Genomic DNA, 27775 nt, shown 5'->3' on the forward strand with positions numbered 1-27775 from the left:
TAGCATACTACTTTCAGTTGTGAATCTTGTAAAAATCAGAAATGGGGTGAAATAAATGTTTTTATCCTAGTTCTGAGGGTTTTTCATGACTTGATGCTTATGACAAGGGCATCGGCTTGGACAATGTGTTTTTAAGAAGAAAAGCACATTGCAGTTGGAGAGTTCGGTCTGTCTTCAGTTGAAGGAGCAGCCTTTCTGTTATTTGTGAGCCAGCTGTGAAGGCATAGCCAGGATGTATGTGTGACATATGTATATACATATATATATATATATTTATGGTGAAGTTTGTTTTCTTTCAAAAATTGGACAAATGTCTGAAAGAGCAAGATCTGAGCCAAGTAGGACAGGGGAAGAATGTAGGGAACTTAGCTAAATGCACAGCAAACTACATAGTTGAGGGGCTGCAGGCAAGGTGACAGAACAAAAAGCGTGGGGGAGAGCGCTGGGGGCTGCAGCTGGGGGCTGTCCAGTTTCAGATGCTTGGTTCCAACCAGAAATACCTGTCACTGGGAAGCTGGTGACTAGAAAACAGAGGGAGAGGTGAAAGCTGTGCTCAGGAGACAGGCTTTGGCTTTGTGCCTCTCCTCAGTAAATTAGCTTTCCATTCCTATTCCCCGTCACTGCTAAAATAAGGTATTATGTGTAAGATGAACTCGTTTTGAACTTAGGGGATTGTGAAACCTCAAGTGAGTTTCTTTTCCCCACCCTTTCCTTTAGCTTTAATGAGAAGTTTGTGTGCTATTGGAGGTGAGGATTATTTTGCTTTCTCTATTGCAGAAAGGTGACGTACGTTTTGGACATCAGGTTCGGGTTGAACAGTCTCTTTGGGGCTGTCAGAAGAGACCTCAGCAGAAAAGCAAAGAAGCTATTAATGGACACGAGTTAACTGTCTGCAAATAAAGAACAAGAGATGGACGAAGGGAAAACAAACGCTAATAGAAAGGATTTATGGAGTTATGATTGGGAAGCAGAGAGAGGTGTACAGCCAAAGCTTTAGTTTTTTGGACTTGCATAAACTTGCTGCACAGTCCTAGTAACCAGAATAACCCTAGCTTGTTGCTGTACGACCAATGGGCTTTGTTTAGAAAGGAGGCAGAGTGATTCCAGCACGCGAATCATACGTTTCTAAAGTCTGCGTGTTTTCAGTTTTAGTGACTGAGAGATCTGGGAGAGGTTCCCACTAGTGCCAGTGGGGCATGCAGCCCTTCAATCCTACACACCCATCATCTTTCCTACAGAAGCTGACGCGGCAGGCAGCTTTTGGTGTTTCACCACTGTCATTTAGTCCATTTAAACTGTTTGCCCTTTAAGGAAAATAATGGGAATGTTTCCCCTAAGCTTGAACTGTTTCAGAGATGCTTTGTTCAGACCGCTTGCTGCTTTGGTGAACGCTGTTTTCAAAATGGGAGGTGTCAGCAAATATTTCATTATTAAATGATGACTCTCCTCAGTTTTTTTTAAAGGTGGATGTTAGGAAAACAGATGGCTAAAACCGATCTGCACTGAATGCCAGGCTGTGCTCTGTGTGCTGACTGGGGGGGAATGCACTTGCTGGCTTGCTAAATTGAGATAATACTCTGCATGGTGATGGACAGAAAAACAATTAGAGCTGTCAGATTCTTTGCTGACGTGTGCGTTGTCACATGGAGAGACGGCTTGTTTGGTGCCAGTAAATCTGAACTGGTCAACTCTCAGCAAGATACGAAGTTAATTAATAAAGTTCCTTACAGTTGGGCTTTGGAATGTGAGGGCTGTTTATTTGTGAATAGAGCTTAACCAAGAATAAACAACAGAGGTCCTTAGTGGGGCCTCCTGGGTGTTTTCTCAGTCACTGCTGTATTGCGGGCAGATTAAAAGACTTTCTCCCGCACGTTTATTGGAGCATTTAGTTGGCTTTACCTGCCTGAAGAGTTCCTGTGTTTCTGTGGACTCTGGTAGCACTTGTGTGGATTGTAGTTTTCTTTGAAGTATGCCACTCTGTATGGGAAAATGTTTATTTAAACTCTTGACCTGTTTGGTTTTTTTTCAGGCACTTACTAAGATCTCAAAATAAGGAATTTCTGTATACACTGCCATTCTTAAAAGTTATCACATTTTCATTGATGAATTACACGAGCATATTTGAAATCTGGCCTGAACACTTGGAATTACATTTCTTTTGTTTTCTGAATGAGTGATTCTGGACAGGAATTTTGATGGGCTGCAGGACCTACTTTGCAGCACAGTTTAGTGCTTCTGCACTAAAACTTGTCATGCTTTGAGGTGTGTGGCTGCTGAATGTCACAGCTTGTCACAGGACCATCAGGAGGGCTTCTGGACAATGCATCGATATGGCTGGCAGCTGAGTGCAGGAGGTGGCTGTAGAAGGGAAATAAGCTTTCTTTTGTAGCTTGGGGGGCTGTACCAGTGTGTCTTTTTCATGCAGAAAGAGATGTCAACTTCATCAGGAGAAAACAGTTCTGATTAGACTGTAAAATGACCTGGGTTAAATGTTTGCCTCCAGGTGTGACCCTGTTAAATCCATCAGCATCATCAGATTCCATTTTCATTGTGTAACCCTAGCATGCTCATTTTTATTAATGGCCTGCATACAATTTTCCAATTTCTTGTGTTCTGTTTCCATGTAGTCCATTTCTCTGGTACCTAACTCTTCAAAAATATTATCTTTAGTCATTTCATTTTATCCATATGAGATAACCTGATTGCACGAGCATCCTTTGCTGTATTGTTGCTTATTTTTACTCAACCTACTTAAATAACCTAGCTATATCTTTAGTTTTCTTTTTTTTTAAAAAAAAGTCACTGGTTAATTTTCATTTGGGAGGGTTTTGTTTTTGTTAGCAGACCATTGTACTTGAAAGTTTTGCAACTCAGTGGTTCTAGCTGGAAACTGACTTCTGAGCCATGATCTAGAGGATTTGCTAATGCAGAGGAAAAGCAGAAAGAAAACCTAGGATAACATTTGAGCCACAGGTCTATCTTAACAGCACAAGGTTGGCAGGGGTGGAAGCACTTAGGCAACATTTTTCCCACTGTACTTCCTTGCTCTGGAGAAAGAAGCAATCCTTTTGTGCATGCTTTCCTTCCTGGATTTTCTTGTACAGGTGCTGCATGCTGGTGCTGGGAACCTTCAGCTACTTTTGTATGGAGACCAAGGGTGGACTCTCAAGGACAGATGTAATTAAAAATGTTTCCCCCATGTTTTGCTTTGCCACCACCTGCTAGGAATTGCACCCTGACACTGAAAACATCTCTAACTGATCCTGTGAGGCATCCAGGCAATATAGAAAGGATGGGGCACTGCTCACTGAAAACTACGATGGGTTTACTTTGGAGTTGTTCATTTGATACTCTTTCCCTTGGTGCTCTTTTTGTGATAATTTAAAATATTAGGAAACAAACTGTAATTAAACTTCTGATAAGCCTAAAAGAACTTCATGGGTAGAGATTGCCAAAGCATGAGAAGCTGGTTCTCTGTTACTAGGTTAAAGAAATGAGATTAGAGACTATGTTCCTCTTCTACCCAATAGATGCTAACCTGAATTTATTCACTTAATAAACTAGTATTGCCTCCTTATAAGCATCAGTTTTTTTCTCTTCTAGCTCCTGAGAAAAGACCGCTGCATTATCAGTGCTGTAGCTGCAAGCATGACTTGACTGAGTTGCATTCATGGCTCTTGGATGATCTGGTGAACCATGGAGCTCAAAGTATGGGTGGATGGAGTGCAGAGAATTGTCTGTGGAGTCACCGAAGTCACAACATGTCAGGAAGTTGTAATAGCCCTTGCCCAGGCTATTGGTAAGTACCTCTGTCAGCTGGATGCCTCGGGCTTGAGTGAAGCTTTTTTATGAAGCTGAACTGAGAGCTGGTGGGGGTGCACTGAGTCCCAGAAGAGCATGAAATTGTGCAGTGGGATAACCTCCTAGTGTCTTAGAAGGCAGTGTAAACTTGCATCATTTTATTTTTAATATGTAACCCATTGGAGAGGTTAGAAAAAAGAAAAGGAACACCTTGAAAACTGTGCACTTCCTTACGGCACAAATTTGTTCTGTGAATTATTACATACTGCTGTTTGTCATTGTAAATATAGCCTGGACTAAGGAAAGTGCTGAACTGTCAGTGTTTCGAATACCAAGGATATAAAAAGCAGTGGAGAACAATTAGTTGGCTTTCACAAGCTAGTGATGTTAATTGAAGTTACACACTTTGTAAGGGATTTATAGCCATATTGGGCATAGCATAGATGAGTAAAATAGGTCCTTCAATAGGTCCATTCTCTTTGTCCCACACTCCGTGTGACTCTCTCTTAATGAAAGGGTAAGGTGAAGTTTGTTCAGTGTTAGCTATTTACTGAATAGTTTATACAAAAACAACAATGAAACAATCATCTTTCATGCTCCACTGTGAGAAAGAATAGTTTTGTTAGTTTTGTTTTCAGTCTTCTCAGATATTTCTTGGCGGCCAAAGGCATGTTGAGTAAGCCTCAGCCCCATCCCTTCTGTGTTTCCTGTGCAGTTCTCATCATTTCATATATTTTTATCTGATATAAGGCTCACATTTGTGTATTTTCTATCTTGTGGGGATTGAACGCAGTGCTAGCATATACTCTATCTGAATGTAGCAAATGTCTTTAAAAGTTTTTACTTAAAATGTGCCAAAAGGTGCTATGTCTCCAAAATTGTATATCCAGTGTAAGCTTTAAGAGTGTTTTAACAGTTTGTATTAGTTGCAGACTTTCATTTAATGCCAATGGGTTTATGAATTGCTTCTTCCATGTCTTATTTTCTGCCTTTTTTTTTATGACAGTTACGCTAGTGTGATTATTTTGTACTGATGATTAAAAAGCATTATTTATTTTTATAAAAGAAAACAGTATTTGTGGCAGACTTTTCTGTTTTCTGTCTTTTCTTTACCTTGTTTTCGGTACCTCTTCCATCCCATTTCCTTTTCCTCCTCCCTCAAAATGAAAAATGTCAGGCTTCCAATTCTAGACGGTTCTCTCATGCTTCCCAATGTTATTTCTTTGTTTTTCTTCTCCATCTTAAGTTATTGGCCTGAATTCTGAAAAGACTCCATTAGTCTTGGAAAGTTCTGCAGTTTTTGTCAATTCAGCAGACTTTCTTTTCTGTAACATGTCACTTGGGGCATGCAACTCTGTTTCTGTGTGGAGATAAAATTCAGTTTCAACCAGTGCCAAATTAAGATAATCCAAGGTCATACAACTTGGAAACTCTTTTATGAGGCAAATATCCTCTCTAGAAAACACCTAGGGTGACTGTGCTCCAGCTTCTCAGTGGGGCTGCTTGGACGCTAAACACCGATATAAACTACATCTCTGTGAGTTTGGCAGGTAGGGTTTTCCCAACCCTCCTGTCAGGTCATTCATCAGAAAAGCAACCATATGTCTGCTCCTTTGATTTGGCTTTGTGTACCAGTTTACCAGGAATAATTGTCACTCAGATTTGGATGGGAAGCTATTAAAATGTATCCTGTTAGCTCCCACCTGACATCTGATGGTGGAAAGTAGCCAGCCTCAGTTGGCTTCCTCCTTGGTTGGCTCTGATTTTATTTTCCACTTTGCAGTCTGGCTCCTTCGTCAGTCGCATAGTTTAGTAGGACTCAGTATTATTTTGTCTGTTGGTCTGTCTGCAAAGTTTTTCAGATGCTCCTTTTGCTTTCTCACAATATTTTCCTAAGTTCTTGGTTAAAAAATACAAGCACCCACCCCTCCAGCAGTATGGCCTTCTCCCTTGAGCCTGGAATGTGAACTGTAATAGATATATTATTTGTGTTGAAGTGCAGATTGGGAATATCTGCAAATTAGCTTATTTTACAGCCATATCCACTGAATAAAGAACAAAACAAAGGTACTTGTCAGTGCTCTCTGAAAACACCTGCTTCTCATGGACAAGCTAAATCTGCCTCCATTCCAGAAATAAGAAAAATAAAGCTTTACAGTATATTTTAAAAAGTGGGAAATGGAAAAAATATATGTCATAGAATGATTAGTGTTTGAAAGACACTTCTGGAGATCATCTGGTCCTACCCACTGCCCAAAGCAGGGTCATCCAGAGCAGGTTGCCCAGGATCCTGTACAGCTGGGTTTTGAGTATGGCCAAGGATGGCAAATAGTGACTCCACAACCTCTCTGGGCAACCTATGACAGCCCTCATAGTAAGAGAGTGTTTGTTTGTTTGATTGCTTTTTTTTTTTTCCTGTTTTGTTTTTTTGTTGTTGGTGGTTTTGTTTGTTTTGTTGATGTTTTGTTTGCTTTTCTTTTTTTGTGGAGGGTGACAAAGACAGGATGTTCTAGCTGAACGAATATAGCAAGTCATGCTGAGCTGTGCCCCCTTGTACGAGATTCTGTCCCATAGCCAAAGCGTAGCCTAATCCTTTGGCAGCAAATAGGAGTTCTGTCACTTACCTTGCCTATCTAATGCTCCTTGACCTATTCTTTACAAACTGGTATTGTCACTATTACTTCTTCAGTGGAAGTGCTGTATGTCTCTTCTTTGAGGTTGATGGATATAATTCATGTTGCTGCTGCTTGCATTATGATCTCCTTCCCTGTTTGCCCTTTTATCACTGAAGAACAGCAAATGTTTCTACTCCAAATTTCTGTACAAATTAGTTTTTCAATTTCCATTTTGCTTGAAGCTAAAGGTTAAATCTCATCTTAATTAAAAAAAAATATCAGAGAGAGTTGTCTTTTTTTTTTTATCTCAGCAAAGCTGATTTAAAAAAAAAAAAGCATCTGTACATATTTTGTATATATTTTAATGAGGGAAAGAGTAATAGCAATCAGATATAACTTTGGATACTGCAGTGGATTGTGTGTCTCAAACGTAGGTACTAAAAATGCCTCAGCTGAAGGGAGGAGCTCCAGAATCTTGTTCAATTAAAACATGGGACTATAAAGTTTCGAGTTTCCAGAGAAGGAAATCACCTCCCACTGCTATCTCAAAGAGCACTTGATATTACCCTTTAAGTTAAATCGCTTTCAAATTATGAAGTGAGATGAAAATTTGACCTTATAAAACAAAAGAAAATGTCGTTTCCCCATGAGAAACAAAGCCCCCTCCAAAATATAGAATATATATACCACAATGCACAAAATGGAGAGCCACGAGTTTTGTTGAAAAAGTAATTTTGCCAGGAGAAATGAGCTAAGTATTTTCTTGTCGTATCCATCACCGACTACTGTAAAAATGTGCATTTGATAGCAAACTCTGCCTGTTTTTCCTGTGCATTCTGTGAAGTTGTGAGCTAGTTGTGTTGGCTGGTGATGTAAACATAGTTTAACAGCAGCAGCTTTTGCTAGTTGCTTTCCATTCAGATCTTAGTAATAAAATCATCTCCCAGAGGAGCTAGATGATGAATAGTGCAATCACAAATACACTTGCTCTTTTTCTTCAGGAGTAGTGGTCTTCCAGTTCCAGTCCATGATGCTTTTTTACTGTGTTTCTTACGCTTTCCTTCTCCTTGGGAGACTGGAGTATGTTTTCTGTAGCCCAAACGATGTTTGGTCCCTAGGAAGAATGGAAGAGTGAAGCTTGAATTTCTAACTAAAGTGCAGTTTTGTTTTCTGTCCTCATAATTTTCTGTGGAAAATGATTTTTAAAAATAGTAGAGTTGCTTTAAGGAGCTCTGTGGGTTTTGGTTTTCAGACTATCACATGGTATCAGGAGAATAAGAGCAGTGCTTCACTGAGCAAGAAGTACAGCTGTCTCTCCTCAAAACTAAACAAATGCAGCTGTCAACTTTTGGGGTTTTGGTGCAGTTGGGTATTTTCCCTCTAAGATAAATGGCGTGAGCTCTTGAAAATAGAGTGAAGATTAGTTCATGCTGTTTGAAGTGTGTGTTACGGCATTGCAGCGCTCAGCCAGAGTTGTGTCTGGAAAAGTCGCTGCAGTGCTGTCTGTTTTCACATTCATCCCTTCTTCCAAATAATTTCTGCTATGGCAGGTGCCAGCGCTGGCTGTCAGACACTTGGAGGGAAAAGAATCTGAGGTTGAACTGAATTGCAGCAGTGAGTCTGAGGAGGATTTGAAAAAGGGTACAATATTTATTGTGTACAAATTAAAGTTTTCAAACATCAGACTAATCATGAGAATAAACCTGGGTTATTTTTGAGCCCAACATTTAATTCTCCACTGTTTCAATAGGAGGGTAATGGGAAGCACAAAATAGCTGCGCTCAGCAGGGATCTCATGGTTCACTCATAGGAACCTTGGGGTTTTCTAGTTAAAATAGCAATGCCCAAAGGCAGGGTGGCTCAGTGGGATGTTGTCCACCTCTGCTGATGGGGTCTGTGGCTGGCTGAGACCTGGACTACTTTATGTGACTTGCTGTGTCTTGCTGCTGGGCTGCCTCCCCAGCTTGGCCCGTTGCTTTACCTATTTAGGCAATGAGTCTAATGTGGGGGTATTTCTACAGATTGCTTGGATGAAAGACAACTGAAAGGATGCATTGCAAGTGCTTTGTTTTCTCAGATTGCAATCAAAGCTGGTGTATCTCTTTGAAGAAGAAGGTTATAGTAAAAAAAAAAAAACAAAAAAAAAACATGGCTTCAGGCCTGATAAGGACATGTAAACACATTGCCAGCACAGCTGGCCTGAGTGAACCAGACTGCCCTTGCAGTCGTTAGATTTGAGCCTATCTCTTCCTGTGGGTATGTTTTTTCTGGCACTGGACTACTGCTTTGATTTTCATTGGCTTCTAAGGTATGGATACCTACCAATGCAAAATATGGTATGAGTTAAGAAATGTGAGTAACACAAACTCTGTAAGCTCTGTTTTAATCATACTTGGGTATTTATGAGTTCTGAGGTAGCGAGAATAATTTAAAAAAAAATTGCTATGGATGTTAAGTGTCACATAATAAATGAAGTGTCAGTTTCATATTTCAGAGATACTGAGCTGAAATCATATTGGGTTTACTAAAATTGACAGCAATTACTTTTCCATCAGTGCTGCTAAAAATTCAGGAGCTTTTGCCCCTTTGGTAAGGCAGAGCATTTCCTCCTAAGTATTTCACATGTTAAGAGCACCTACAAGATTCTACCTATGGACAGTTTTCTTTCTTTACCTTACCTTGTTTAGGAAGGCAGCATTCTGCCTGGGGCAGGGGCTGCCTGTGGATGGGAGCCCCAGGAAGCTGGCAGCCAGGAGTGTGTCTGGCAGAGCTTCTCCTGGCATCGTGATGGCTGGCTGGGAGCAGCTGCAGGGCCTTTGAGAGCAGAGCCTTTCCAGCCCATGCCCTAGAAAGGACGGCTTCCCCCATCTATATAGCTGCTCAGCTTACCACCTTTCTTGCCACCAACAAAGAGACTCACCTGGCTTTGTGCTCTAAGTCTTGACCATGAAACCCCAAATAAAAAATGAAAATAATTTTGTGCTTAGTGTATACTCCTATGGCCCAGCTGAAAAACTGTCTTACAGCTCTCTTTGTGCATGGTGTACAGTGCTATTTTGCAAACACCAGTGGGATGTGAGCCGGCAGTGTGCCCAAGTGGCCAAGAAGACCAATGGCATCCTGGCCAGTATCAGAACTGGTGCAACCAGCAAGAGCAGGGAGGTGATTGTGTTCAGTTTTTGTCCCCTCGCTGCAATAAAGACATTGAGGCCCTGGAGTGTGTCCAGAGAAGGGCAACAAAGCTGGTGAGGGATCTGGAGGGAATTGGGAACTGGTGAAGGGTGTGGAGAGGAGGAGGCTCAGCAGAGATCTTTACAGCTCCCTGAAAGGAGGTTGTGGCAAGGTTGAGGTCGTTCTCTTCTCCTTGCTAACAGTAATAGGATGAGAGATAATGGCGTTAAGTTTTGCCAGCAGACTCTAGGTTGGACATTAGGAACAATTTTTTTCTCAGAAAGAGCATTGAGGCATTAGAGCATACTGCCCATGGATGTGGTGAAGTCACCATCTCTGGAGGTGTTCAAGAAATGCGTAGATGTGCACTGAGGGACGTGGCTTGGTGAGCGTAGTGGTTATGGATTGATGGTTGGACTTTGTCATCTTAGTGGTATTTTCCAACCCTAACGGTTCTGTGATTGTATTAAACAGTATAGTGCCTGTCCCTGAAATGCTTTGTGTGCAGAGCATCATGCACTATGGGACAAAGAAAGGGGATGAATCATTTCCATCCTGAAAAGCAGTATTGATGGCCACTCAAGTTAGAGTCCTGCCAGAAGTGGTGCATGAGAAATGTTGGTACTGCTACTTCCCTTTTTAATTTCACTTTTATGTTTGGCAGCAGAAAGATCACTCGTGTGCTCTTTGAGCTGCAAAATACCAATGTCTATAGATGCCTTATGTCTAGAGATGCCTTAAGTGAATAATAGTTATGTGTCCTACTATATGGAGTGTAATTAAAATGTCTACCCCTTGAGAGTCTAAAGAAAAAAAAAATTGCTCAATTACATTTTTCCTGTATTTCAGTACTTTAATCACAGTTCATTTTAATAGAATCTATGTTTAAATTACCAAATTAGCTCAATCCCAAAGTAAGACTACTTCTGTTGGGCACATGATAAGCATTCAGATCCTCAGTGTTTGACTGCAAAGGAGCAGCAGCTGACCCAGGATCCTTGCTGCTGAGGGCTCTTGGATGTCTCACTGGGCAAGTGACGCCCAGTAGCCTTGGGAAGAGCTGCATTGTGCATAGGGTCACTGCAGGCTGTCAGAGTTCTGAAGTCCACGCTTCCTCTTTTGATCTCTTTCTCCCTTTTGAAATAAAAGGTTGTTTTGAAGACATTTCCATATTAATGTGTGGTAAGAGTGTGTGATTGAGCCGCTTTAGATGTAAACCTAACCTGCTAACTGTGATACTAACCCTGCGTGCAGATGCAGGGTGCTGAATGTATGTATAGACATATGAAAGTTAAAGCTTGCAAGCCACAGTTTGGCATAGCGGATATGAATTCTTGATGATTTTTTGAAATGTTATGCTATATAGTTCTTGTGAGGCTCAGCAGAACAGCTCAGGACATTCATGTGAAGGTGCTGGCCAATTGAAAGGGCTAACAAATGGAGGAAAGCACAGAATGCAGCACTGAGCTGACTGGATTGTTTTCCAATAACAAGGCACATACTGCTTTGGCTGCTCCTTGAATTGACTGTTTCACTGCCTATCTAACTGTACCTGAAGACATTTCATGAACTGCGTGAAATAAAATGCATTAAATATACAGCTTGGAAAACCACCATATGGTTGAATGGATTTCACAGATTTCTCATATAAAACAAATTCATTCTTTGGATAACATCTGTGTGAGTGAAGGACCGAGTTCTGCAAGGTGCTGGATTAATGCAAGTTAGTTCAGAAGGCTTTTGGACAGCAAATGAGAAGAAGCAGCTCATGGGCATTGAGCTGTTGTTTGCCAGCCATCAGAACAGCCTGCTCTCTCCTTGTTAATGGTAGCACATCACAAACAGCAGTCAGGTGCTGTGTGATGTCTCTGTTCTTGAAAGTTCTGTCATTAGTTTTGAATCAGCTCGCTCACCCTTTAATTTGTGAATGAATCCCGTCTAATACAAGCTAACAACACAGTTGTGGGTGTGCAGGTATTGTTGAGCTGTGTCATAAATATCCTGGATGCAGTAATCTTAGGTAATGGTCTTAGCCGAGGACAGTTTTGTTTTAGACTGGTGCTGCACTCCAGGTGTGACTGCTGAACTGTGTAAGTATTAATTCTACAAAATACTTTCCTTTATGTGGCTCTTGAGCACCAAGTTCATTATTCAGGACCGCATGTTGATTTGGAACCTTAATCTAACTTGGAAAGTTCTTGGCAAGCGCTTTCCTTAATTCCTTATTTCATTTTAGGTTGAGATTGTTAGCTTTATTACCTTCCCCCTTTTCTTTTTTCCCTCCTGTTCTGTTTCTTTTAAGTAATGCATTTAATAGCACCATGAATAGAGCTTGCATGCTGATCACTCGATGAGTGGTACTCCTGTTTACAATTTTAAGACTTCTTTGAACCTGGCTGCTTCTGACACAGCAGCGTTGGTAGCATTACCATCATTACAAGATGAAAGCTGGAAGCTTTTAAGCTTAACAAAATAGAGTGGTAAAATACAACCTTTGTCGTGGGCTCCAAAGCATGCTTTTACTTCGTTTTTCTTCTCCTGGATTTTATTGTTAGCATGCTGAGGTGAGCAGCACTGGTTTATCCTTCTTCTAATGACACTGATGCCTACTGCAGACTATAGATCATCATGGATCAATGAACAGTGCTGTGGGTCCGCAAAAACCTCTGAGTTTGTATCCTGGCATAGTGAACTTGTTTTTGAAGTACTCTATTGCAGTCAACTTGTCAGCGTATTCCTGAGCATTTCTCAGGTGCTTTACTATGCTGAGAAGTCTATTTTCCCCAGTACTCACCTTGAATCGTGTATTACAAGGTGTTGTGGGGTTGGATGCAGTTCCTACGCTGCTTGCTGTGTTTTGCTGACTTCTATCAGTTACATCTTTGTGCACTCTTGCAGCCCTCACTGGGTGGACTTGGCCACTCTGGCCTCCTGCACGCCCAGCAGCCAAAGCAGCCCGTCTCCCCCACCTCACAGCTGCACAAATGACTGTCACGTTAAGGTCCTATTTGCTGGCGTAAATTACCCCTTAAATAGCAATCTGTCATGGAAGCGGACGTATGTGTAGCATTAAAATCGATAACGATGTTTTTAAGGTTAATGGAACTGCTGAGAAATCTATTGGGATAACGCACGCTTTCATATCAGTTGACTTCGTTTGCATCTTTGCGCGACTGGTGCGGTGGCTGCGGGTGAATTCCCTCTGACGCAGGGCCCCTTTCCCGCACCGAGCGCCGTGCCGCCGGCCTGGGCTTCCCGCGGCGGGGCCGGGCTCGGCCTTATCCGGCGGCGCCCCCTGGCGCTCGGTGACGGCTGTGCTTTGTCCCGCAGGGCGCACCGGGCGCTACACGCTGATCGAGAAGTGGCGGGACACCGAGCGGCACCTGGCGCCGCACGAGAACCCCATCGTGTCGCTCAACAAGTGGGGGCAGTACGCCAGCGACGTGCAGCTCATCCTGCGCCGCACCGGGCCCTCCCTCAGCGAGCGGCCCACCTCGGACAGCGTGGCTCGCATCCCCGAGAGGACGTTGTACCGGCAGAGCCTGCCGCCCCTGGCCAAGCTGCGGCCCCAGAACGACAAGGCCATGAAGAGGAGGGAGCCCAAGAGGAAGTCCCTGACCTTCACCGGCGGGGCGAAAGGGCTGATGGATATCTTTGGGAAAAGTAAGGAGTCCGAGTTCAAGCAGAAGGTGCTCAACAACTGCAAAACGACGGCGGACGAGCTGAAGAAACTGATTCACCTCCAGACGGAGAAGCTGCAGTGCATTGAGAAGCAGCTGGAGTCCAACGAGGCCGAGATCCGGTACTGGGAGCAGAAGTACAATGCCAGCCTGGAGGAGGAGATCCTCAAGCTGGAGCAGAAGATCAAGAGAAATGAAGTGGAGATCGAAGAGGAGGAGTTCTGGGAGAACGAGCTGCAGATTGAGCAGGAGAACGAGAAGCAGCTGAAGGAGCAGCTGCAGGAGATGAGGCAGCGCATCCTGGAGTGCGAGGGCAAGCTGAAGGACTACATGTCCCAGATCCACAACATGGAGAGCGGCCTCGAGGCGGAGAAGTTGCAGCGGGAGGTGCAGGAATCCCAAGTCAACGAGGAAGAGGTCAAAGAAAAGATTGAGAAGGTGAAGGGTGAAATCGATATTCAGGGCCAGCAGAGTCTGAGGTTGGAAAATGGCATCAAAGCTGTAGAAAGATCTCTGGGCCAAGCTACCAAGCGGTTACAGGTAAGAGCAACCTTTTTATCCACTGTTAAAGAACAGTCAAAGATGTAATTGTAATGAATTTTTGATGTGACCGAAAAAGCATAAGAAACTTGCAGTGGTGAACTTGAATAAAAGGAAGAAAATGTTCCTCTCGCTTTCACATTGCTCTTCAGGCTTCTCTTGAAGAGCAGATAATTAGAATTGCACCTATCGCATGCAACCTCTAGTTATTCATGTGCAGGCTTTCTTTTCTTTCCCATCAGTTACAGCTTTAGTTTGCCACCACTCGCTGGCTGCCTGCTGATTTCTGAGATATCATTCAGAGCATATCTTTGCCATGCAGCAGAGCGTGACAGAGAAGCACCAGTGCTAATATCAGTTGGGCTCGCTGAAGGCAGCGTGGCCATACCCATGGCAGTGCATCTGGCCCTTTGCCCTGCTCTGCTGTGGGTCTGAGCTTTTAATGCTCAAAAATATCTTCTGCACAAATAATAGAACATGCAGGGCTAGCAGAGAAAGGTTGTACTGCAGATGCTAAACAGGACCATTGTGCTCTCAGCCAAATTCTCTTCCAAACATTTGTCTTCAACACCTGTTGGTCTGGGGTTAGATATGTTAAGGATTTAGGTCCTGGGTCATGGCAGCTGAGTGTCTCGTATAGTTACATTTCAGGGGAATTGGCACCATCATGCCTTTTCTGAGGTTTTGATTCTTGCTGGTCTTTCTGCCTCCAAAGATAATGAATTTAAAAAGAACAGTCTAAAAGCAGCAGCTGGGTAAATGGATGTGGAGTTAAGATAGCTGCTGTCTTTAAGGGCCATTGTTTTAAAGAACAGCATCCCCCTTCTCCTGTCTGACTTGCTGGTAGTCAGGATTTCATCTTCTCTCCACTTCAAGCAGCTGCTGCATGTGACACAAGAGAATCCAGTCTCTGCTTCCTTGCAAAAGTTAACGATGTCGCCTGCAGCTGAATAGAGCGTGAAAGAATAAATATAAATGGAGATCCAGCTGCTAGCAGAGAGGTGAAGGAGAAATTGTGACTTTGGGGATCAGGTTTACTCCTGGACTTTCAACTGTACTGTGCAGGGTAGGACTAGGCACTGCCCATCTGTTAGACGTCCTCAGTAGCTCCTTCTGAGGCTGTGATTAAGTTCAAGCTCTTGCCTCATTTTTTTTCATAGATGAGGGTAAGTTTCCGCAAGTTCAGGTCTTTCAAGCTTGTTCTAAAGTTGAAGGTGCAGTGGTCTGGAAGATCAGCTTAAAAAAAAAAGCTCCCAAAATGATGTAGTACAGTTGAGAACAGAGGAATAATTTCTCATATGCTGTAAGTTAAATATTAACACTGATAGAGCTGGTTGATTTGAAACTAGAAAAGTTGAGATGGGTTTTTAGATTGTTCAGTATGGAAGGAAAGAAAATGTTGGTTCACTAAGTTGAAAGTGATAAGAAAAGAGGGGTGGGACTTGTGAGTGGGTTTTCAGAAATCTTTAGTGATTTGTGCCATCTCTTCTCTATCATTCAGTTTCTGTAGCCACTGCAGTAGACATCGTTTTCTAAAATTGGAGGCTGTATTTATTTAAAGATCACATGCAGAACTCTGCTTTACTTGTTTCTAGATATTGAATGCAAAACCAAAGCCAAGCAATCAAACAGTGAAATGACAAACAAACAGCAAAACCCACCACCCTTCTTCAAGTAAAAGGCCTCACTAAGGTTTCACGAGTCAACATTAAATCAAGATCTTATCCCAGTCAGATTTGCAGTGATAATTAACATTTTTTTTACCTAATTTTCTCAAAGAGTTGATAAATGTCAAGAACAAATTACATATGAAGATCTGCTACCTTGCAAATTGCAGTGATTTTATCTTTTTTTTTTTTTAAGAACAGAATTATCATTGTTTGCAGCTGTGTTACAATCTCATGAAACATGGCAGTGCAGAATTAATTAAAGACAGTTGTGAAGTGTAACGGGCCTAAAAAAGAAATTGGAGATTTTTTTTTCTGAGGAATTGTCTGAACACGTAGAGGTGGCCTAATCCCATTTGTCAGCCTTCCAAAAGCTCTTAGCAAACAAGTGGAAGCAAGCTTGGCACAGAGGGCGAGCTAGGGCCAGCCACACAGCCTGCATTGGCTGAACAGGTTCAACAAAAACACGTCAGTGACAAAGCCATTGGCACTTAAGGTCCTAATTTAAACATTGGATCACTTTTGTCAGTTTTCTTATTACCTGCTGAACTCAGTCTCACCTGTGACCGTCATACGAGTTTAAAGTGAGTAAGGGCTGTGCTAGCTGGGACTGTTCATACAGAAGATCCACAGAACTTTTCTTTCCCTGCTCTTGTAAGTTCACATCTACCTCTGCTTGTGCAAGATAATTTAGGAGAGGAAGGTTGATTCACCCTCCCACATCTCACCAAAATGAGAACGAAGGGGCACTTATGAAATGGAACTGCCCATGGACATGATGCCTGGGTAGCTCGCCCATTGCTAGTGGGGCCAAGTAGGCAATGCCCCTCCTGTTTGTTGAGGAGTACCACTTGCAGACAGCCAAGAAGGTGGAAAAATTATATTCTAAGAAAAATGATATTCTAAGGCAGTCATTCTGTCATCTGTTGTTGCTGTAGGTACTGCATACCATGTCAGAATCGCAGAGAGTGGAGAAGGAGCCTAATGGTCATCTTTTGTATTTGTGAAGGGCTGGGTGAATTAGCCTACGTTAGACCTCAGCGTACAAAACATTTGCAGAATGGGACAGTTCTGTCCTTTAGAATTTAGTCTCTAGGTAGAAAATGGAAAGAACGGGAAGAGAAAGAAAATACTCTTGTAGGAACAGAACTAAATGAGCTGTGCCAGTCATGCTGAACACTTCTGGCAGAGGTAGGAGAACTGCTCATTCAAAAATCAGTGGAAATAGACCACCAGTAACTCCTAATAAGTAATAGTGAGTGATGACTTGCCTTCTAAGTTACAAGAGTAAAATACCTTTCAACTCTTTCATTTGCATTTGATTTTAAAAATAAGACATTTCCTCATTGAAAGGAGGAGCAACATTTTGCCCAGTTGCAAATAAAGTCCTTACATGATGCTTTATGATTGCTTCTGCTCAGCAGATGTTTTCTTTTTCCTTGCAGGACAGGGAACAAGAACTAGAGCAACTGACAAAGGAGCTGCGACAGGTCAACCTCCAACAGTTCATCCAGCAAACAGGAACAAAGGTCACAGTGCTGCCAGCAGACCCTGTTGAGGTGGAGGCCCCACCTGTGGAGCTCGAGAGAGGTGCAGCACCCACAATGGTTTGGGCAGGAGGGAGAAGGGAATAGCAGTATGTGTACCTGCTGCATTAACACCAGCATTTGCACGTCAAGTGAACGCTGTGCTAGCAAAATACTGAGAGTATGGTGTCAAATATTTCTCTTAATCCCAATGGGTTAGCAAGCTATAAATAATACAGAGTTACTAGCGGCTTCTCTCTCCCTGTGGCACAAGCAGAAACTTCATTGCTGTGCTTCAGCCTCTGCTGTGTTACATTTTATTCTGTGATCTGCTTGCAGGGACCCCTTTGTTGCAGGATTTTTTTCAGCCATAAACTTTCAAACCAAAAGGCATAAGATAGGGAGGTGGGGGGAGAAGACAGGGTGATGAGGCCTTAAACATCAGTATTTGAAGAGTATGAAGTTTTTCATTTAAGTGGGCAGAAAGCTTTGAGTTATATATAGGTACAGGATCTTTCTGTACATTACGGCATGAATGCACTGCATGTATCTGTGTGTTCCTTGTGGAAGAGCAATTATACTGAGTAGCTTTCTGTTTTGAGATGAGGAGGGAGCGTGCACCTCAGCTCTCATCGTTCCAATTCAGGCACTTGAATTATTTGTTGTATGTAGTGCTGTTTTTTATTCTAAGCTGCACTAACTTTGCCAGAAAGCAGGAAGAAGGGAGGTGTTGTGTGACGTTACCTTTGATGATGACCTTTCTAACCACCTTCTTTCTTGTGCAGAGCCGACATTTCAGTCGGGGTCGTTGAAGCGCCCTGGGTCGTCGAGGCAGCTCCCCAGTAACCTTCGGATCCTGCAGAATCCCCTGTCGTCTGGTTTTAACCCGGAGGGCATTTATGTATGACACTATATGCCTCTAGGAGAGGACCTAGCAAGGTACCCTGGACAAGATACACTTTTCTTTTGTTCTGCCAATGATCAATGGAAGAAGCTTTTTGGTTTTTGTTTTTTTGTTAAACCACCCTTTTTTTTTTTTTTTTGTCTTCTTCCTCCAACACACTACTTGGAGCCATACCTTGTGCACTGAAGAGGCAGAGGAACTGTCTCGATTCATAAGTAGCAATGGTGAAGTTGCTGTCACACACCTAGAGCGCAAAACCAAATGGAGGTCTTTGCCACTTCAGAAGCATTTGGGAAAGTATTATTCCATGTATAGGCGTAAATAAAAGACTGAGGGTGAAGGAAACCATGTATGCAACTGATTTGAGGTTTAATTTATTCCTTTTAATCAATGGACGTGTGAATGTTGGCCTTTTATATTTTTTATTTTTTAACTTGTGAATAATCATGTATGGTTGTACATCAGTCTGACAAGGTGACTTTAATTTGCATGTACAGACATCCAGCATTTGAGCAAGTGCAACAGCTTGCAATGCGGAGAGTTGTGTGCTGAACCTCTAAAATGGTTTCTCACCACTGGCTTTGTTCCTTTCTGTTGTGGGTCATACGTCACGTTCCATCCGTTGCTACCTTTTAAGATTTGAAAAGCGAGTCTGTGGGATTTACTTGCTGTTGAATCTGCCTTGAGAAAAGCACCTAGTGTTCAAAAGACTGAAGGAATTAAAACCTTAGCTTGGTAAGAATATTTCCAGCATACAATTGAGGATGCACTAGTTAGATGATATTTTATTATATAGAATGTATATTTGAAATATTTTGCCACATTGTATATGCCTTTTGAGAAAAGAACAATGTAAGAAGTTGTCTTCATATATCTTACCAAAAGAGAGTAAGAGGCTTTCACTGTGTGTGATTTTGTACTTTATTTCTGCCAATAGCCATTACAGTGTTCTTGTTTTGCAGTAAATCATGTTGTTGGAGGAGAAAAAAAAACCAAAACAACACAAATGAGCATCCTCTCCCAGCCTTCCAGAGTTCACCCAGGTTTTGTAGAGGGAAGAAACCTGGCAGAGTCCCGTGAGGTCGATAGCAGAGCTTCTGCTGACTTGAGTGGAGCTAGGTCAATTTCATTCCAGGTCCCCTGTGTAAAATGCTAGACTTTAGCCCGTTAGAAAACATACTGCTGCTCAGTCGTTTACAGAACATGAAGTATACAAACAGAAAATCAAAAGATCTAGTAGATGTTTTGTTTTTTGGTTTTTTTTTATTTTTTTACAAAAAACCAAACCAGCAAAGAGATAACGTTTTATCTTAATGTTACTCTCATGCAGTCAAAGCGAGCTCTAGACAAAATGGCTTTTGTTCAGAAAGATACTACCAAGTAGCATGTTGGGTGTGGGTCTTGAAATTGGATTGACAGTGTGCACAAGTTTGCTGAGTAAGTTATTGGCATCAGTGGGATAGCTGATTTACATTAGGAGGCTACAGCCTCATGGATGAGATGGAGAATGGATGGACCTTACCTAGTTGCATTTGGATTTCCTGTTCTAACAGCAGCTCAAACTATCATCCACACATTTGGAATGATGGCCACCATGATGTGAGAGGGTGTCACAGTGCTGTCACTGTAATATTTAATAGTTAGGTCCCCAGAGCACAGAAACAAAGAGGAATCCCAGAGTTCAGTCAGTGGCAAAATGACAAAACTCCCAATACCTTTGGTAGGGTCAGGATTTTACCACTGGTAGGAAACTCCAAGCTTTTTAGCCACAGAAAAATTTTAACTCCTAGTATCTTCTTGTGTTGATTTACTGATGTGCAGGTAAATGTTAATTTCAATTTTCTTTTTTTCTTCTTTTTTTTTTTTTATTTAAGAAAAGGAGCTTCTTAGTCATACTGACAAACAGTGGCTTTATCAGATATAGTAGAAGATGAAGGACTCTTGAGTGTTCAATACATTTTTTATTTTCCACTTATTAATGGCAACATATATTCTAAAAGTGCTGCTGTACTTAGACTAACAGCAACAGATAAGGCTGTGAATATATGAAAAGGACCTTTCCGAATGGACTCTGAATTTTTACTGTTTAAATTATCAGGTCTTCTTTTTCCCTTGTGAGTAAACTGGAAAATGAGATGTTCCTATCCAAGGAACCTTCGCAGTGCTCACAATTTTACTGTTAGTTTATCACAATTCTGTGCTCATGTTTACTGCGCCCATAACTTTGTATTAAAAAGAGAATGTGTATATAGATATATATATATATATATATTAAAAAAATGTAAAATATACATAGTTTCAGGACAATATCTGTCCAAGGTACTTGAGCATATATGCCTTACATTCTGGGTTCAATTTACAGAAAAAAAAAGTGATACTCTCCAGTGAATAATTTGCATCTTCAGCACCTCCTCTTGACACTAGAGAACCGAGGCACTCAGCACCTTGCAAACTCTGGCCCAAATTATGCTGCACGGGGACGGGGGGAAACGCAAGGAAAAGCCTGTTGCAATCTTAGCCTTGTACTGAGGTAAGGTAGATGAGCATACATACCCACTTAATGTTGTTGTCAGACTTTAAGTGACTGGTCCATCTCCCACAGATACAAGTTTGAGCTGAACTGAGCTCTTGGGGCATAAAAAAAAAAGCAACTGCCCTCTTTCTCTGTGAGGTTATTTCTGAGGTTAGAGGGAGGAGGAAAAGGATTGAAAGGAAGAGGAAGAGCAGCTTTGGAGGGCTTGAGTTATGGTTTCCTAATAGAACCAAGGAAGGATTTTCCCATTTAAGTTAAAAATTAAAACAGTGGTATCTGCTGATTGCAGCAGCTGTTTGACTGAAGTGCCAGCCTAGAGCTGACTCAAAAACAGCCACTGCATCACCAAGGGGATCCACCTTATCGGGGCTTTAGCGTATGTCAGGGTGGTGTAGAGAACATTTACATCTTCAGCCACTGCTGTGGCAAAGGAGAGGCTTTTGTGTCTGAGCCTGCCATTTGTGAGACAATGACAAATCTACAGCTCCCTCCCTCTGTACTCCTGTTGCTTATTGAATTTCAGCCAGGTTAAAGTTCTGTAGCATTTTCACCCTCTCTGTAAATAAACCAAGAAGAAATGGCATGCCATCACATTAAATGTGAATTGAACAATGTATTACAGTTATAAAATTTCCTCACATTACGGCGCTAAGAGTTTTGCTTGCGATCAATTACAGAACCTCACTCTTTTTTTAGAAATGTAGAAAAAAGTCATTTTCAGAAGTGTTTCAAACCTCCTCATGGGGCATTAGCAGGAAAGAAGCTACATGTACTAATCAAGTGCCAGATTATGTACTGGCCAGCATAAGTATTTTTGTTTGCATTAAATAGTTAAATAGGCAAGCACTGTTTTCCAGTGCACGGGGAATTTATATGGAGAACTCCTGAAGTTTATTTACTTACACTGATGGAAATTAGCTGTTACCTCTCCAATCCATGAGGATACAGTTTATTTTTGGTGGTGATGCTATGTTGTTGGGGGAATGGGGAGTGACTGACTGACAAGCCAGTAGGGTAATGCTAAGGTAAACGTTCTGAATGCCCAAGCAACGGAGAAATGCAAATCCCACTTTGAAAAGTGAGCTAGGAACCTGCCTCCCATTATCCTTCAGTGGGACTTAGGTTCCCAAGTGCCTGAATTGCTTCTGAAAATGCTATGTTAGCTTTGTGATTACTTGTTTTTATTAACCCTAGCAAGCTGGAAGGAAGTTCTGTAGCAAGAGAACTACCACTAGCATTAGCAATATGCAAACATGCTTTCATTGTGAGGTAAGAGGGAAAAGATCTTTTAGTGAAGTAAGTCTCCTCTTGGGGCAATAATTGCCTTCTTTTTAGCTTGAAGAGTATATTTTAGTGAACTGGGATCATATGAGTATGAACAAAAAACAGATCTTGTAATTTTTAGCGAGTTATCTTGAAGCATATAAATTCCTGATGTGCATTAACTTGAGTGAATTGGGCCTTAATGATCCATGTAAATACCAAAACTGTATTCAGATATTTTCTCCAGACAAGAGTCTTTAATGGTCTGTACTGTATCAAAATTGATAAGTGTCAAAGTGTTACTTTATATTACACTTCTTTTTTTTTTTTTTTTAAATAGAACATTGAAACATGCATGTTTATTTGCTACAGTATTTTAATGTTTTGGATGAAGGCCATCAGTTGTATGGAGATGACAAAACAATCACTCTATTTATTCAGTATTGCTGCTTAAAGTTTTCAAAATAAAGCTTTCAATGCCAATATAGTGACTGATTGAAAGCTGTTCTAGCTCTCTTCAGCTGTTTTTGTTTTTTTTTTCTTTTTTTTTTTTTTTCCTGCTTATAGAAAACTAAAGAAATGAAACTTGGTATATAAGGTATATAAGCTGTTCTACCTGCAAGGAATTATTGCAATAATATTGTGGGATGGCTGGGAGTATGTGTGCAGTATATACATAAATACATGCATGCAGTGAATGCTTTGAGTAAATGGACTGCTGAAGAATGTTCAAATCCTTTGCAGTGTTGCAAGCAACTTCCAGGTGCGACCAAATACTGTTTTAACTCTTCACACCAATGTGCAATGCTTAGGAAAGACAGAACGAGTAGAGGTGGTCTTAAAGGATAAATTCAGAGTCCTTTGAACCAAATAGGGTTTAACCACAGGTGTGTTTCTGAATTGGGCCTAAAAGCATGTTCTGATAGAAAAGGCTTTTCTGTTACGGCAAGAATGCTTCATTTCAAGCATATTTGGTACCTCTGAAAATGCACGCAGTTCCAAGGTGAATCAAGTATGTCCACTATATTTAGTAAAAAGGGTATCAAAATGCAGAGGACATGCATGCTCGTGAATACAGCCACCTGGTGAAACTACTCACTGGGGGTCAGACTGGAAGATCTGAGTTGCTGAAGCTTTAACACTGAGAAGCAATGCCAATTAACTGTGAAAACACAAATGAGCATTTTCTTACTGCTCTGCTTCAATGCAAGATAAAAATCTGTACGATATGTAACTATATTTTGTCATTTAAAAAGCTTCTATTTTTGATTATTCTCATGAATGGTTGACAAAAGATATTGAATATGCTCCCATACAATAAATGCCCCTCTGAAACTTTGGGTCTTTACAGTTCATGGTTTGCTAGAATTGCACTGTACCTCTTGTATACACTATACATCTTCATCTACAGCTGAACTCTGTCCATTAAAGAACAAGATGATGTTCTGTGTTGCTGGAGCTCAAATGCTTTCAGAAATGGCCTTCTGTTGAGCATGATTGTGGCTGCTCCCAAATGATAATTTACCTGAGGCAGGGGGCACGTGGCTCATCACTGTGGGACCTCTACCAGAAAGCGTGTACGTACAAATACAGCCAAGAAACTGAAGAGGTGATGGAGCTTGTGTTTACCTGAAGAGATTCATATTCATCCCCAAATAACGGAAAGGATCAGTAACTCAGAGGAAATACAACTTTTAAAGCAGAGAGGCAGCAGTTGTTAGATGATGATCAGAAAGGGGAATTGAATATACAGAATCTTCAAAGAAAGATGCACAAGGTGCATATGCTTCAGTAAGAGGAAATCAAGCTTTGAACAGAGAGCTAGAGGCCTGATTCAGGTTTAATTCCTGTGCTGAAGACAGCAGGGCATATGAACATCACTTGAGTTCATTATTGTTGACCAGGGGAACTTGCCACAGCCAGGGAACAGTGATTTAAGTTATCCAAAGTCCTTAGTCTAATGTCCCAACAAATCTATTTTCCTAAACCAACTGAAGCTCAATCTCATTAGATGTGAAGATAAATGAGCTAACAGTAGTAGTGCTGTTGACAGACAGATGAGTTCATGAGCTTCACTAAAGCCCTAGCTAGACACATTCATATTAGCAGGACTGTGTAAGTTTGTAAAGGAACTCTGCTCCTGAAAGATGCCATTTTCTGCTTCTGTGCAAGTCACCTAGCTGATTTTTGTGGTAACTAAGGCTTCCCAGTGTGCTCCAGTAGAGCCAGTGGCACAGCTAATGGTTCTGATCTTTTGCTTCGCCTTTAAAGAACAAAGTGGTGCTGTGGCACTAACTAGCTCAGTGTAGCTGGACCACTAATGAGTTGCAAAACCAAAGCAGATCAAGGGTCCGTTTTGTTTAGAAGCTATTCTGAGTTCTTCTGCCTGTCACACCCTTGTCAGCTAGGTGATATTTCTTTGTAGTCCCAATTTTTAATGATTGTTTCAACTAAGTTCTCTAATATCTGAAGTAGGACACAGTAGGTGGCTGTCCATTATTGTCTTTCTTGAAAATGATATATTTGCTAGCTTTGGTAATGTAGCTAATGTCAATGAGTGAACACTGTCTAGGTCAGCCACTGTTTCATCATTAATTTTCTCCAGAAATATTGGATGGAGACAATCTCAGCTGGTCTGGTTTGTTCTATTTTTCCAGATGGGTATGCTGTGTACTTTGTCCCCTTCTTTGCAGCAAGTTCCCTGTTCTTGTGCTGTCATGTCACCAAACTATGGCTTTGAGTTGCTAAGCATAAGCTACTGTTTGGTGGGCAACTTCATAGAATCGTAGAATGGCCTGGGTTGAAAAGGACCACAATGATCATCTAGTTTCAACCCCCCTGCTATGTGCAGGGTTGCCTTGAATGTCTCCAGGGATGGGGCATCCACAACTTCCTTGGGCAACCTGTTCCAGTATGTCACCAAATCCGTGTAAAGAATTTCATCCTAATATCTAACCTAAACCTCCCCTGTTTCAGTTTAAAGCCAATCCCCCTTGTGCTATCACTACCCACCCTTGTAAACAGCCATTCCCCCTCCTCTTTGTATGTGCCCTTCAAGAAGTTCACAATGAGCTTTCCCCCAGCCTTCTCCAAGCTAACCACATCCAATTCCCTCAACCTTTCTTCACAGGAGAGGTGCTCCAGCCCTCTGATCATCTTAGTGGCCCTCCTCTGGACTCATTCCAAGAGCTCTGTGTCTTTCTTGTACTGGGGGCTCTGGGCCTGGATGCAGTAGTCTAGATATTACAGGGAGCATCTTTGTCATGTGCTAATGCAAGAAGAAACTTGATGCAAAAGGTGATAAACTTACGTGAGCATCCTCCCCACTTGACTCATTGGCTAAGCCATTGATAGTGTCCACATGCCACTTCCGGTGTGTCATTGTGCCCCTGAGCAGGAAACTTCCTTGCTGTCCCATAGGCAGACCTGCTGTTTCTCTCCCATGCGTGTGATTTGCTCTGCAGCAACTCCTGGTAGAATAACCATCCTTTTTTAATTGTTTTATTTTCTAGAGATGCTTTTCAGATCTGAATCCCTGACTATGGAAGGGCTGCAGGGGTCTCTACAGGCTCTCATGGAGTGAAGGAGTATCATTAGAGTAATCCTTTTTATTCAGTCATCCAGAAGCGTAACATGGTGTAACAGCTACACAGCTGGGGGATTCTTAACTGAAAGAGCTGCCAGCTGGATGTCAGTCTCTGGTATTTGCTTTGGTCCACATGAGTTCATTATGTATTACTTTGACTTCAGTTTCTGCTCCTTTGAGTCGCAGGTGTATTGAGGAAAAGGAAGGTTACAAAAAGAAACACATATGAAGTCCAGTCAAAGGGACAGATTCCAGTGCAGTACCACATTACCGAATGGCATTTGGTCTGCAACAGATATAGGCTATTTCTGACACCTCTCTCATCATTTAATTACTTCATTAACTACAGATACATTGGCTTGTTCCCCAGTAGCATGCTTTCGTTTATACTGTTCCTCCAAAATACAGAATTGATGCTATTGTTTCAGCTATGTTTTCCCTTTCTGTGCATATTTTTTGCACATACTATTTTGTGTTTGCTGTTTCAGCTATGCTCTTTGCCTTGCTCTATCTCCTTGCAGCAGGAAAAAAAGGCAGTAAATAATTGGGAGATCTCCTGAGAAAATGTAATATAAAAGAACTAATACTTAATCTTGAGCCTAGGTGGAAGGAATAAAAGTTTTTATAGAATCGTAGAATCCTTAGAGTTGAGTAGAGACCTCTGAAGACCATCTACTCCAACTTCCCTGCAATGAACAGGGACACCACAGCTAGATCAGGCTGCCCAGGGCCTTAGCCAGCCTTGCCTTGAAAGTCTCCAGGGACGGGGCATCAACAGCAGAAATTTCTGTTATTTCTTTTTAATGAACACAGGTTTGAAAAAGATCTTCAGAGGAGCTCATGCTGAGCTTATGAGAGGTCCACTTGAAAACCAACACAAATAACAACAACAACAACAAAACACACACACACAAAAACAAAAACCACAGAACACACACACAAAAAATCCTGTATCCAGTGAATTGGATGAGGCCAATACGTAGCTGCCTAGCTATTTTTAAAGGGAAGACTGCTGGTATAATAATAATTTTTTAAAAGGGGGGTGAAGGGAGAAGAGAGGAGGGATGGAAGATGTGCACCAATGAGAACGTCTGTAACTTGATTATTTGCCCTTCAGCCTCTTTGATGACCTGTGTGATAGAGGGTGAAGAGAACCATCCAGCTTTAGAGGCAGTGATGCAGTACCACTGGGTACCATCAGCAGCTGTTAAAATAAAATGCAGGCCAGCCTTTAAATGGGGAATAACTGGAATTTCTTAATAACATATAACTATACGTGTCACAGCCTGCAATAATATATCCCTTGCACTAGATTCACCAAACTGCTTTTGATCAAATGTTATGTGTGAGAAAAGATTATTTGATTTTCCCAGTCAGAATTAACCTGAGGAGAACTTTGATCAACGAAGTAGAACTGCCTTTCTGGGAAGCTGATGAAAAACCCAAGAGCACCAGCCACCTTTTAACTACACCACCACTGCTGTAACGTTGTCTTAAATGTTACCTTGACCTAAAAAATCTGCATCGTGGTTGCCACCTGGATTCTCCACTGTACGTAGCTTGTCTCAGGATCAAAATGAGTGTGGATGAGACAGACACAGCTAAATAAGAAAGGTAAAGCTGTCTGTCCATTAGCTGAGTGTTGGTGTGTAAGGTTTCACTAGATGCCAGGCATTGGGTAATCTTGCCCCTTTGATTCAGTCAAATCACTGCAATTACAACAAGGTCTACACGAGAGGGCAGCAGTACATGCCAACATGCCTGGAGCAACAGACGCACCGCTAGTTGGAAAGCAGATTGTCCAGGCATACAGCACATGAGAGAGAATCACTAAGATACACAACATCCCATCTTTATATGTGTTATTTCAGAAAGGATGCAGTGATGCTTACAAAGAGCTGTGTCCTTGTAGCAGTGAGTGTGGTTGAGGCACAACTGATGCAGTTCCTGCAGTCTGTAAGGAGCGCTCAGGCCTGGTATCTTTCTAAAACCTCTACTGCTGTGAGTTGAAACATTCCCCTGGGCCTGGTGTATTTCCCCAGGACTGAGAAGTTCTTGTTTTATTTTACAGCTCTGCCACAGATTTCCTGTGTGTGACCCTGGGCAAGCTAATATAATTCCTCTGGATTGGAGTCCCCCAGCTGTAAGCTTGAGATAATGCTGTTTCATCCCCTTTGACTTTGTCTATATATACTGCAAGCTCTGTGGGGAACCGTGCCTCATTTCCTATTTGTTTGGCAAATAGTACTTAGCCCTCTGTGGTCCTGATCTTGGCTGTGCCATCTAGATACTATTGCAATAAAGTATATCTTTGCACGGTACCAAGAGGATGACAAGAAACCACTCTGAGTTACCTTTAGTGTAAGTGAGAGCAGCATGCAGGCCTGATAGGGGAGGAGGATTGGAGGTTTCTGAAGGTGAATTCTTGTTTAGCTTTAAACTGCTTTTTCTCTAAAGGGATAAAAAGGAAAGGTAAGTAAAGGAATAAA

At 41.7% G+C, this 27775-nt stretch overlaps 1 protein-coding gene across 5 annotated transcripts in view; it reads left to right on the forward strand.

Annotated features, from left to right (window-relative positions):
• Nucleotides 1–23146, forward strand: part of RASSF8 (Ras association domain family member 8) — an 80317-nt gene extending 57171 nt beyond the window's left edge. For all 5 annotated transcript variants that reach the window (XM_048933514.1, XM_048933518.1, XM_048933515.1 and 2 more), the window contains exons 3-6: nucleotides 3604–3799; nucleotides 12918–13807; nucleotides 16920–17064; nucleotides 17786–23146. In XM_048933514.1, coding sequence (XP_048789471.1) covers nucleotides 3697–3799; nucleotides 12918–13807; nucleotides 16920–17064; nucleotides 17786–17907 — 1260 coding nt within the window. In that variant the 5' untranslated portion in view covers nucleotides 3604–3696 and the 3' untranslated portion in view covers nucleotides 17908–23146. The remainder of the gene's footprint in view (nucleotides 1–3603; nucleotides 3800–12917; nucleotides 13808–16919; nucleotides 17065–17785) is intronic.
• Nucleotides 23147–27775: the final 4629 nt, after the last annotated feature.

Source organism: Lagopus muta, chromosome 1 (genome assembly GCF_023343835.1).
Source record: "Lagopus muta isolate bLagMut1 chromosome 1, bLagMut1 primary, whole genome shotgun sequence".
NCBI classification, from domain to species: Eukaryota; Metazoa; Chordata; class Aves; order Galliformes; family Phasianidae; genus Lagopus; species Lagopus muta.